Source organism: Geotrypetes seraphini, chromosome 2 (genome assembly GCF_902459505.1).
Source record: "Geotrypetes seraphini chromosome 2, aGeoSer1.1, whole genome shotgun sequence".
Taxonomy (NCBI): domain Eukaryota; kingdom Metazoa; phylum Chordata; class Amphibia; order Gymnophiona; family Dermophiidae; genus Geotrypetes; species Geotrypetes seraphini.
In genome coordinates, this window is record NC_047085.1 from 103,454,636 (window position 1) to 103,468,086 (window position 13,451).

The 13,451-nt window shown below is 40.9% G+C and overlaps 1 protein-coding gene across 1 annotated transcript in view; it reads left to right on the forward strand.

Annotated features, from left to right (window-relative positions):
* The window catches only part of ARFGEF1 (ADP ribosylation factor guanine nucleotide exchange factor 1), a 382,919-nt gene that overhangs the window by 60,360 nt on the left and 309,108 nt on the right, over positions 1–13,451 (forward strand). The window contains exon 5 of the mRNA XM_033933351.1: positions 11,667–11,846. Coding sequence (XP_033789242.1) covers positions 11,667–11,846 — 180 coding nt within the window. The remainder of the gene's footprint in view (positions 1–11,666; positions 11,847–13,451) is intronic.

Genomic DNA, 13,451 nt, shown 5'->3' on the forward strand with positions numbered 1-13,451 from the left:
CGGGACGTGTCAAAGTGGAAGATGATATTTTCTTTCTCAAGGGACCCTTGGCCACAAGAGGGCACCCGCTCAAACTCAGGGACAGAAAATTTCATGGCGACACCAGAAAATATTTCTTCACAGAGAGAGTGGTTGATCATTGGAACAAGCTTCCAGTGCAGGTGATCAAGGCAGACAGCGTGCCAGACTTTAAGAATAAATGGGATACCCATGTGGGATCCCTACGAGGGTCAAGATAAAAAAATTGGGTCATTAGGGCATAGACAGGGGGTGGGTAAGCAGAGTGGGCAGACTTGATGGGCTGTAGCCCTTTTCTGCCGTCATCTTCTATGTTTCTATGATCGGGCCCAGGACGGAGCCCTGTGGCACTCCACTTATCACCTCCGACATTTCGGAGGGGGTGCCGTTCACCACTACCCTCTGAAGCCTACCTCCAAGCCAGTTCCCAATCCATTTGGTCAATGTGTCGTCCAATCCTAAAGAACTCATCTTGCTCAGCAACCTGTGGTGTGGTACGCTATCAAATGCTTTGCTGAAGTCCAGGTAAACGATGTCCAGGGACTCCCCAACATCCAGCTTCCTCGTCACCCAGTCAAAGAAGCTGATCAGGTTGGATTGGCAGGATCATCCCTTAGTAAATCCATGTTGGCGGGGATCCTGTAGATTCTCCTCATTCATGATCCTATCCAATTGGCGTTTGATTAGAGTTTCCATTAGTTTGCTCACTATTGATGTGAGACTCACTGGTCTGTAGTTTGCCATTTCCATCCTGGAGCCTTTCTTGAGGAGTGGAATGACGTTGGCCATCTTCCAGTCCATCGGGACATTACCTGTACTAAGGGAGAGATTGAAGATCGCGGATAGCGGTTCCGCCAAAACATCACACAACTCCCTGAGCACCCTGGGGTGTAGGTTGTCAGGCCCCATTGCCTTGTTAACCTTGATTTTTGACAGCTCGCAGTAGACGCTGCTGGGTGTAAACTTGAAATTACTAAACGGGTCAACTGATTCAACCCTTGTCTGTAGATGAGGGCCGATTCCCGGCGCTTCGCGGGTGAAGACTGAGCAGAAGTATTCATTTAACAGTTGGGCTTTTTCCAAGTCCGTCTCTACAGTAGTCTCCGTCTGGTTTTCTGAGACGTACTATCCCGCCCGAATTCTTATTTATGTCACTGATATACCTGAAGAAAGATTTATCACCTTTCTGGATGTTCTTTGCTAGAGACTCCTCCATGCGGAATTTGGCCTCCCTAACTGCTGCTTTGACGGCTTTTGACTTGGCCAGATATTCTACTCTAGAGTCCTGTTTCCCTGAGTGTTTGTAAGAGATGAATGCTTTTTTCTTCTCTTTGATGAGGTCCGAGATCTCCGTAGAGAACCACTGTGGCTTGTTGTTCCTACTCCGTTTGCTTACTGATTTAAAATAGCGGTTTGTTGCTTCCTGTATGGTGCCTTTCAAAGTTGACCACATTTCTTCCACGCTGTCGGTTTCTGCTTGGCTTTGTAGCGCCTGATGAACGAAGTCTCCCATGTCTTGGAAGTTTGTGTCCTTGAATTTGAGGACCTTGGTCAGCGTGGTAGATTTCGTGAAACCTTTCCTGAGATTGAACCAGGGATCCAAATACCTAACTTTATTTTATTTTATTGTAACCTGTTCTGAGCTTCTGGGGAGGATGGGCTATAAAAATGAACAAATAAATAAATAAATAATCCATAAGGCTGCCTGAAAGGACAGCATTTGTTTCTGGAATTTCTTATATTTGCATCCTTTTGCAGAAGGAAACGAAAATAGTGAATGCTCTGACTTCAGAGGTAAGGCTTCCAGGTCAATTGCGGGCAGTTGCGTGAAGAAATATTTCTACGGTTTGTTTTAAATGTACCATTTAGTAGCTTCAATCTACTACTTAGTAGTTGGATATTTTGTGAACTTAATTGAGTATGCAGGCACTAGCATAGATTTAGGAATCCCTGAAGCAGCAAAAGGCAGCATATACTGTAGCAATAGAACTGGCATTTTCTACTAATCCAAATCCTATTGATTTGCCATGGACTATTGTTTTGTTTCACACTACATGTCTGTTGTTGCATCATGACTATAAACAAATAATATATTGTAAACTTTATCCTTAAACATTAAAGAGATATAAAACTACTACAGGTCTAATAAAAATAATTTAAAAAATGGCCAAGTGGAAACAACACTAAAATAAATTTTGATAAATTTCTCTGCCTGCCTCCCTGCCTTTTATCCCTGCCTTTTATCTCTATATGCCTCCGGTTATACCTGACTTCTCTCGACTTGCTAAGCTAATCTGAATGTCTTGTATGTAACATCGCTGTCTGTGTACAGTCTCTTCCTCTGTAAACCGCTCTGAACTGTTGTGGTACTACGGTATACAAAAATAAAGTTATTATTATTATTATTGTCAAGGTATTTTCAAACTGTTTTTTTAAGCAAATATGATATTCTCCTTTTAAAATTACTACTTTGGTTCCATTCCCAAGTCATGTTCTGTAGCTTAATTCTGAACTTTGCCTCCCTTCCAATGTCTCCCCAAAATCATTCTTGAAGTTTAGAATCTAAATTGGTGTAATGTACCCACGCCTCCCCAGCGACCTAGTTCTGCACCAAGTTTGAATGAGGACCAGCTATGTACGGTCCATATCAAACAGGAATTAAAAACTGATAAAAATTCAGAGAATAAGGTACTGTATATCCACAGACAAGTGCCTACTGTAACCATAATGCAATGTATACTATTTTGTCATCTCTCAGTAAGTAGCATTAGTTAAGGAGTAAAGTTTTTTATTGCTTGCAAATAGTATAATAATTTTTAATAATAATAATAATTTTATTTCTTATATACCGCTATACCCTAAGTTCGAAGCGGTTTACAATGAGGGTCGTGCCGAGAGAGATTGCAGTGTTAACAGCAGGAGACATATGTTTACAACAAGATACATATGTTTGGAACAAGATATAAGCTAGGTATTGGAACCAGGAATTTGAGATACATAAGCTTTGTGAATGAGAATGTGAATGAGAAGTAGGATATTACAATGAATAAGATACAGGAAATTACAATGTGCATGAGATATTGGGGGATGTTTACAGAAAGAAGAGGATATTACAAAGTGAACAGGAGATGTTTACAATACGATACAGGATAATACAAAGTGAGCAGGTACCGGGGATGTTTACAATAAGATACAGGATATTACAATATGAACAGGATACAAGAGATCAACGCTGTTTACTGGTAAGCTTGGTAAATTTAAGATTTCAGAAAGGGAAGTCACAAAAGCACTATCTTAAGTAAATAGTATCCAATGAACTTATAAAAGATATGATGGAAGTCTTTATTTCTACTCTGATGCCACCCTCATTATCACAAGATCAAGGAGACAGGTCTCTTTTAATATTAAACAATTTATGTTGAATGTATGATAAATGACAAAATCCAACAATTTGGAGATAATTCAGTTCAATATTTTACATACACTTTACCCTCAATCTTCCCCTGCCCAAATAAATCTCCATCAAACAATATTATTCTCGGTATACATGTTATCAAACCATAAATATAACAGTACAACAATTATAAGCCAAAAGAGACTATATGCTGTTGCCTTCCTTAATTAAACTAACCATCTTCCTTAAAATTAAACTAACCAGGCCAATGGCCTGGTGTTTTATGACCATCAGCATCCATTAGAAGTAGTAGTCCAACATTAATATCCACCTTCCTCCCCCCCAAAAAAAAAAACTCACTGGATTGGGTGGTACAAGAATTGATTCATAAGTCATGGCAATTATTTTTTTTCTCTTGAAAATGTGCCAATATTGGAAATCTAACATATATACTTGAAAGTGTATGCCATGCACTACTTAATGTTGCCACCAGATAAGAGATAAGTGCAGCAGTCTCTGATAGGAGAGAAACAGATAACATGGCATTTGAAATCATTTTATTTTCTACATACAATGTACAACATGAACAACAAAGTACAGGTGCAAACTGTTTAACTGTTAACATCCTTCAAAGTAGTCTCCCAGGTTGTCTTATGTGTCATCCAGTTTGTGAGGGATACACTGTAAATGCACAGTATAACAAATCATTCTGTTACATCCCTTCTGGATTCCATACGCTAGGTGTTCAGTCCCAACCTGCAGTCTGGGTATTACAGATATCCATAACTTTTATGAGCACATGCTCCACCCCTAACCTGAGAGTTAATAAACAATCCCAATTTCATTTTCTGCAAGCAATCCGTGCAGATGTCTTTTGCAGTAGCTCTGCTTCTTGTTTTTATTTTACTATTAAAGTTTATTTCTCTGTGGCTTCAGGGCCTTGAAACCCCTCCCTGGGGGTCCCCTGTTGGAGAAAAGGAAGAAGTCCCCCAGTGCCAGGTTGTAGCTTCACAGAGAAACTCTGGTGGATCTGTGGAGCCAGCTTGCTGTGTGCCACCACCTTGAAGTACTCGGGGTCTGTTCCCATGGGAATCTGCTGGCCAGTGATTTTGTCACAGGTTTCTAGTGCAGGGTGGGTTCGCCTGGATGGAAATCCGCCCGAGTTTCAAGGCGCAGGCTGCCTTGCCCGCTCCCAACCTGTTGCAAAGGATCGGGGGGGGAGGGGGAGCGAGGCAGAGGTTGTAGTCAGTATCTGGCCGGCTGGCATTCCAAAGATCTTCCATTCTGGGCATTTGGTGCTGTTTCTGAGGCAGAAAGAGCTCAATGAGACAGTCCTTAGAGCTTATTAGCATTCATGTACTACTCACATACACGGAGCCATCATTAGTCAGAAACCACCCCCCTCTCATCAGCCTGTTAGTACTTATATCTTATTTTTCTCTTTTATCCTTTTTCTTCTTAATAATAAGATAAATTATAAGGCCATTAAATACTTTTATGTAATGTCAACAAGCATAAATACAAGTATTATGAATGGCAAATAATTTGCTGTACCAAAATGAAGGGATTCACAGAACTGTATAGAGGAAATCACTTAACTTGATGTTATCATTCCCACTCTACGGAAGATCTCTGTTTAACTGTAAAAATAAAACACCAAAAAACAGCTTCTTTGGGAGCATAGCATAGCATCCATCCAGATTGAGGAACCAGGAAAACATTTTTGCTTATAAGTACTGCAACAGAAAACAACAAACTCCAAATTTGTAACCAACCTTAACATTAACCACACCATGATCTAAAACAAACATGTAGAAGTGCCAATAGATGATGCATTATCATTCCTTTCATTCACTATTTCTTAAAACCTCAGCTCTTAAGGAACTCGAGACAGCAAACGGTATACAATAAAGATTCACCCTTTATCCAGCAAAAACAATAAAACATACTGACCTGGTCACAAATACAAGCTGGCTTTCTTCTTTCTCTTTTCAGCTTTCAAAGACCATTGCACCATGGGAAAAATCCTTACATCCCCTGCGCTTGCTGGAGAGTAACTTCACTTAAAAAATGGCGCCATAGATGTTCAATTTAACAATGCTGTTGAAAATATCAACTTATTTATTTCAATCCACTTTAGTAAAAGTAACAACCCCAAAATGAACATGCAGGCAGGCAGAGAGTGCACTATTAAACACATTCAGAGAAGAGAGACCTATCGGGGAACCACAAAAATCCCTATATATAAAAAAAAGATTCTCCAATAAATATTAGAATTAAGACCCCCGAGGATATATTGCAGTAAAATCTAGCCCGAAAGAGAGAATGGACGCTCTAACTGAACCCTTGATAAAGCCAATTTATGGCGAAACGGGTCCCGTCGGGCTGGCTAGTAAGAATGCACAATAAAGATAAGTGGCAAAACTTACTGTGATCATGTTTGATTGAATTTAATTATAAAGTTAACCCTTTCAGGACCATAAGGATCGTAGGCCAATTTTTGTGGTTTTGACGACATTTTTATGGTAAAAAGGGCTTGCAGATGCCAAAAAATTGATTTTTTTTGTGAAATATCATTATTTTTATTTAAAAAAATCACACTTCTGGCTTATGGACAGTGTGGCAAGTGAATCTTCTCGTCAATCTAGCAACGACGCTAATGAATGAATGTCGGAACCAGTTTGTTTACATAAAGGCAGTATCATATGGAATCCGTACATATCAAATTTAGAACTGTAGACTATCCCAATCAAAATTTATAGGATTTTAAAGTTATGGGACAAATACCGTATTTGCCGGCGTATAAGACGACTGGGCGTATAAGACGACCCCCCAACTTTTACAGTTAAAATATAGAGTTTGTTATATACTCGCCGTATAAGACTACCCCTTCTTCCGCACACCTTCTGCATGACAAATAAAACTTAAAAGAACATCAGAATTTATTTCAACAATTTTAATTAATTCACTAAAGCAATAGAATACTTTTCCTACCTTTGTTGCCTGGTTTCTGCTTTCCTCATGTTCTCATTCAATTCCTTCCATCCACTATCTCTCTTCCTTCTGCATCTTCCATTTGCTCTGTTACTGTGCCTCTCCCTTTCTTCCCCCTTCCAAATTGGTCTGGCACCCATCTTCTTCTCTCTGCTCCCCCCATAGTCTGGCATCTGTCTTCTTCCTACTCTCTCTTCCTCATTTCCTTTGTGTCCTTCTCCCCCCCCCCCCCCTTCCCATGGCCTTTCAGCGTCCTTCTCCACCCCTTTGTATTCCCCCATGTGCTTTCAGCCTCCTTCTCCCTCCTCTGTCTTCAAGTGCTTTCAGAGTCCTTCCCCCCCCCTCCTGTCTTCACCATGGCCTTTCAGTGTCCTTCTCCCCCCCTCCTCTACCGCCCCGGGTGCAGCACAGCCGGCCAGGTTCCCTTACTTTTGTGGCACTTCCCCGACCGACCGACAACAGTCCCGGTCCGACAAACCTCCCTGCCCTTAACCGCGAATCTAAATTACCTTCTTACAGCTGCTGTAAGAAGGTAATTTAGATTCGCGGCTACAGGGCAGGGAGGATTGTCGGACCCGGGCTGTTATCGGTCGGTCGGGGAAGTGCCACAAAAGTAAGGGAACCTGGCCGGCTGTGCTGCAACCGGGGCGGGGCGGCCGCCCCTCTCTCTTGGTACCGCGAGGCTACTCTCCTTCTCCCTACCTTCTCTGCCCTGCCTGCAGCACAGAGCCGAACTGAAGTCTTCCCGACGTCAGCGCTGACGTCGGAGGGAGGGAGGGCTTTGTTTAAGCCCTCCCTCCCCTCCGACGTCAGCGCTGACGTCGGGAAGACTTCCGTTCGGCTCTGTGCTGCAAGCAGAGAAGGTAGGGAGAAGAAGAGCCGCGTACATCCAGAAAACTGAGCATCCAGCCCCGCAGGAGCCCCGCGACCCTCGGAGGCGTCCCCATGGGATCCCCGCGACCCTAGGGGGCGTCCCCACGGGATCCCCGCGACCCTAGGGGCGTCCCCGAGCAGCTCTCTAAACAGTACCCAGCGTATAAGACGACCCCCGACTTTGGGGAGGATTTTAAGGTACTGAAAAGTCATCTTATACGTCGGCAAATACGGTATGTCCCTTGGTCCTGAAAGGGTTAAGGAATAACAGTAAGAATTTTTGCACAACATCCAGGAGGTGCTGGCATAAAGGGTTTTTACAACTAAATATTAACCCTTAGGACTTATACATTATAAAAATTTGCCCGCCTTCTGTTATTAATCCACTCAGAAGTGAGTCCGTTTATTTGTGGACGATTTCATTTTTTTCTCACTTCTTTATCTTCTCCGCCTTGGTAGTGATAAATTGATATATCCAGCATTGTTCTAATTGGATTAATATTTTGCCCCTATCCCCACCCCTTATGGATTCCTGAACCGTGTCATTCACAAAGCTATGATTGAACTCCAGACATTGTTCACTAAGGGAGCCTCACATCGCTCCAATTTCAAGCAAAACTTATGTTCAGACATTCTTACTTTAAACTTCCTTATAGTTTTTCCTACATACCACATAGGGCATGGGCATTGGATAACGTACACAACAAAGGTACTATTGCAATTGGTTTGATACTTCAAATAGTAAATCTTCTTATCCACAGGATTAGTCACAGTACTTACTGCCAGGGTCAGTGGACATATTTGACATGACCCACAGCATGAATTTTTCCTGTGTTCGTAGATGGCTAAATTAATTCTGGTTTCAGAGATAATTTTTCCTGAAGATTCCTACCCCTTGAGTAAGCTATCTGCAACCCCTGCTGTTGGAAACACAGATGGGTTTGTACAATATGCCAATGAGATTGAATGATCTTGGATACTTCTGGAGATTGTGCATTGAACCTCATCACATACAGGCCTGGGGTTGTAGAAGCTACTCCCGATGATTAGCCTGCTTATATGAAGTTCTAAGAACCTTCTTTCAGATTTTTTATTAAACCGGAGGCTGAATTTTAAAGTCCTTGGTATCAGAACAAATTCTCCGGTAATGTAAAAGCTTGGCCAAAGGTAAGCTTTCTTTCAGATGAACAGGATGGCAGCTATAAAACTGCAGTAAGATATTAGAGTTGGTGGATTTCACATGCAAAGATGTATAAAAGCCACCCTCATCCATTTTAACCAAGATATCCAAAAAGTTAATTTTGGTCATTGAATAATTCAAGGTAAACTGAATACATTGATTCAAGTTGTTCAACCATTGAAAAAATGTTTTAATTGTTCTTCAGTCCCTGTCCACAATAGGAACACCACTCAGATGTGTATATTTTTAATTTAAGTGGTTAAACTTGGGTCTTCATATAACTCTTGAACCAACCACCAGTCCCAAGTCAATGCAATAGTTCAGTCCTTCTTATTAATCTTATTCTTTTACACAGCTTAACACCTTAACCCAGACCTCAGAAACATAACTCGCTGCTCAAAGTGTAATCATAGCAGCTAGCTTAACTTGTTGCTTCTTCACTGGTCTTAATTTAAATTTTATTCTCCTCATTACTTAAAGTGCTTCACATTTAAAGTGCTAGACACTTAGGGGTCCTTTTATCAAGCCGCACTAGCAGGGTTAGCGTGTCGGACATTTCATCATGCGCTAACCCCCACAGCCAGCTAAAAAAACTAACGCCTGTTCAATGCAGGCATTAGCGGCTAGCACGGCAGGCGGTTTAACGTGCGGTATTATGCACATGAAACCCCTACTGCAGCTTGATAAAAGGACCCCTTAAAGTGCTTTAAAGTGCAAGTTGTCTTTTGTTTCTTAACTTACAACCCTATTCTTTCTTTAGACTTATTAGTACTTATCTTATATTTTAATGATTGGGAAAGCTGTAATACTACATGTTTTGTGTGTTTATGCTTTAGCAAGGATCGGCTGCAAAAGATCAGAAAAATGAACATATTAAGATTATCTAATATATTTAGTCCCACAGTTTTTCTTTATTAGCACCTACCTCGATCATTCTGTCACCATCCGACCATTTGTTTGTAAAGTGTCAAAGATGGCGGCGGCGTTTTTTCACTTCCTTTTCAACTTCCCTCCAGACAGCTGACTAATGACATCATCGCTGCAGAAACCCCTTTCAGAACAGGGACACTCAATCTAGCTCCCCATTCAGTCCCCTTGGCTCAACTACATTTAATTTATAAATCCATCTTTGCTCCAGGAAATTTAAATATCTATCCATATTACCACCCTCCCTTCTATTTGATCTATAATGTGTCATCTAAGATCTCCTAATTTATGATTTTTACTGCACCAATGTTGAACCAGCGGAGCCTGAAAAGACTCTGTTGAGATCCATGACTTATGTTTAAAGTGGACCTTAACCGAGGGAGGGTGGTAATGTGGATAGACATTTAAATTTCCTGGAGCAAAGATGGATTTATAAGTTAAATGTAGTTGAGCCAGGAGGACTGAATGGGGAGCTAGATTGGGAGTCCCTGTTCTGAATGGGGTTTCTGCAATGATAATGTCATTAGTTAGCTGTTTGGAGGGAAGTTGAAAAGGAAGTGAAGAAATGCCACCACCATCTTTGACACTTTACAAACAAATGGTCGGATGGCGACGGAATGATCGAGGTGCGTGTTGCTGATAAAATAAAAAATGTAGGACTCAATATATTAGACAACAATCTTAATATGTTCATTTTTCTGATCTTTTGCAGGGAAACGATCCTTGATAAAGCTTAAGCACGCAAAACAGCTTTCCCGATCATTAAAATATAAGATAAGTACTAATAAGTCTAAAGAAAGAATAGGGTTGTAAGTTGAGAAACAAAAGACAACTTACACTTTAAAGCACTCTAAGCGGATGGCCACTAGGATGATCTCAGGGCTCAAGGGTCTCTCGTACGAAGAAAGACTAAACAAATTGCAGCTCTACACTCTAGAAGAACGCAGAGAAAGGGGGGACATGATTGAGACATTTAAATACATCACGGGACGTGTCGAGGTGGAAGAAGACATCTTTTTTTCTCAAAGGACCCTCGGTCACAAGGGGGCATCCGCTCAAACTCAGAGGAGGGAAATTTGATAGTGACGTAAGGAAGTATTTCTTCACAGAAAGGGTTGTAGATCACTAGAACAAGCTTCCAGAGCAGGTGATCAAGGCCACTAGAGTGCTTGACTTTAAGAATAAATGGGACGTCCTAGTGGGATCCCTACGAGGGTCAAGTTAAGGAACTAGGTCATTAGTACTCAGATGTAATGGAATCCAAAGCATCTCGTACATTAACTAAACATTTCATTTGGGGTAAGGAAGTATAATAGGGAAACAATATCCAATGTTGCAAGTAAGACAGGGGACGGAGGTACTATCACCGTCTGTAACCATTCCAGAAAATGTCGAGTCTTGGATGAAAGATGTACTCATTTGTACCAAATGTTTAAGGTAATAGTCCACATAAAAGGATAAAAGTTCCAGAATGGAATTGCGGGAGGAGATATTTGGTTGGCCCGACGCCTTCAAGAGTGTTTTGTGAATCTTGGGCAAGAAATATATCCATGGAATAGAGGACTGCTCTTTATTTAAAAATTAGAATTCCAGTTTGGTTAAATACCTCTCATCAAATCCATCCTTACTCAACTCCAAAATGGAAGTTAGGTGGAACGGTCAGCAGGCTGTTTTTGTAACTCTTACTGATTTGGAGCGATTTATTAGAACTTTATCCTTACAGGTTTTCTTTAAAGATAAAGTGAGAATGTCTGAACGGTAATTGTAAAAGCCCATTTCTAAACTGTCTAATGCAACTCCTGGGACAAAACGAAGAACCAAAATGACCTACTTGTACATGTAACTATATATTTGAAACTATGACCTAACTGTATTAAGTTATACTGATCTACCTGTACTAGCAAACCTATTGAATATCCACCTCAATTTGTTCATTGTAACTTCCTGGGTAACTGACCCAACCTCTTATAATGTAATCTGACCTTGAACTGAATAGGTAAAGGCAGAATAGAAAACCTGATTAACATAACGGGTAATGAAGCAACAGAACTGTTGAATCTGGGGGACATTGACAGAGTATCTTTTAATAGTTTACTGAATATAATTGATGAATGAAGTGTTGTTTTTATTAATTATTTTTTTATTTTCAAAATTAACAAATTTTATAGAACATTAAAGAAAATATACATTTTTACATGGCATCATTCTTCAGAGAAATTACATTATGGTGCTGTATGATTTCACAAAAAATTTGTTCTTAAACATGTACTTTTATTTCAGGCTTTGCTTACTGCAGTAACATCTCAACATATAGAAATTCATGAAGGCACAGTGCTGCAGGCTGTCAGAACATGCTACAATATTTATCTAGCAAGCAAAAATCTAATAAATCAGACAACAGCCAAAGCTACTCTCACACAGATGCTAAATGTTATATTTGCACGTATGGAGAATCAGGCAGTAAGTATGTTTTTTGTGGTATACTATATGTAATAAGTACAAGATTACAACTGTGCAAGGATGCTCTTAATTTGAAGAAATACTAATTTTCAAATATATCTAACTTTTCATATCACAGTACTGTTTGGTATTTATTGACCAGAAAAAAAATGATCTCTGAAGAAGAGCAAAATTAATGAAAGTGTCTCTGAAATATGTGTTTTGTTTTCTTTTCTTTTCTCCAAAGACAAGCAGGATACAATCATCCTCATATGTAGGTGATTTCATCTAACAGAACCTAGTGCAGGAGCAAATCTCCAGCTTTCTAAGAACTTTAGAATGTTCTGTGCATGTTCATGCTTCCCACCTGCTACTATTGCCTTAGATCCTCACCGGTTGACATTTAACACTGAGATAGAGGCTAGGTTATGGTTCACCGTACTCCCCTCACAGATATGGTTACATGGTTTCTCCTTATTAATCTAGATTTTTGCTGTGTAAGTCCTTTTGTGTTGTACAGTGTCTTTTTTTTTTTTTTTCTTCTTCTTCTTGTTAATCTTATTAGGTTAATCTTTTTAAGTTCTCCAAGGACAAGCAGGCCCAATGTATTCTCACATGTGGATGAAATCATCCGATAGAACCTGGTGTGAACACTGCTTAGCACACATAACTTTAGGAAAGTTCTAGCAGCGTCCCACCGCGCGTGTACAAGTACTTCAGTCTCTTCTGCAAGCTGAGAGGACACATTTTTGAGTCTTCCTAAAGCATCTATTTCTTTGAATTTTGAGTGCCATCCCATGTGGGTTTAGTGCTTTTTTCATTTGTTGTCCTCTGTTTTAGTGGCTACTCTGGCATGTTAGTTGGACCGAGCCTTGTTTTATCCCAGACCTGTCATCTGTGAACATATACACCACAGTGACCCCTGATGCAGGCGTTCCTCAGATGCTGAAACACAGTGCTGTGTCGGGTCCACAGTTTCTGCTTATGTCCTTTTATGGAATAAACAAATTGGTTTCACATCAGTGTTCTTCAGTGGAGTGCTCATTGTCCGTTCCCACTTCCTTTTGTACTGTTTTATACCCGTGGGTTCTCTGTCCTTTTGGATTTTTTGGTGTTTACTTGAATCTGGATTCTAGTCAGGCCACTCCTGATCCAGTTGGTGAACTGGCTCCCAATTGAGCTTACCTCTAGCGGGTCTGTGAGATGCATGCTTGGTGATGCCAGCCTCTACCTCTTACTGCCCCTCCTATGCCTCAGCTCTCCCTCTCTATTGGTGCCTTCATGTTCTGCAGCCTCTGCCATTGGATTCAGCTTTGTTTTTTGTTTTAGGGCTCCGGCCCTTTAAGTTTAAATTTCAAAAATCCAACAACTCCCCCCCCCCAAAAAAAAAACAAATCTAAGACCAAAGTCAGCAAGACAAGGTCAGCGAGGCGGACTCCCACAGCAGCTGGTGAGCTGCTGCAGCCAGGAGTTGTTGGTGCAGAGCCAGAGAGAGGTTCTACTCATCTGGAGATGAATCAGCAATTCATCTCCAAGTTGGGAGCTTCGCGCCCCGATGATGTCGACCTCTGTAGCGTCTGCCAAGTGCTGCTTGTGCTGCAGGACATGGCGAGAGGCCTCAGGGAA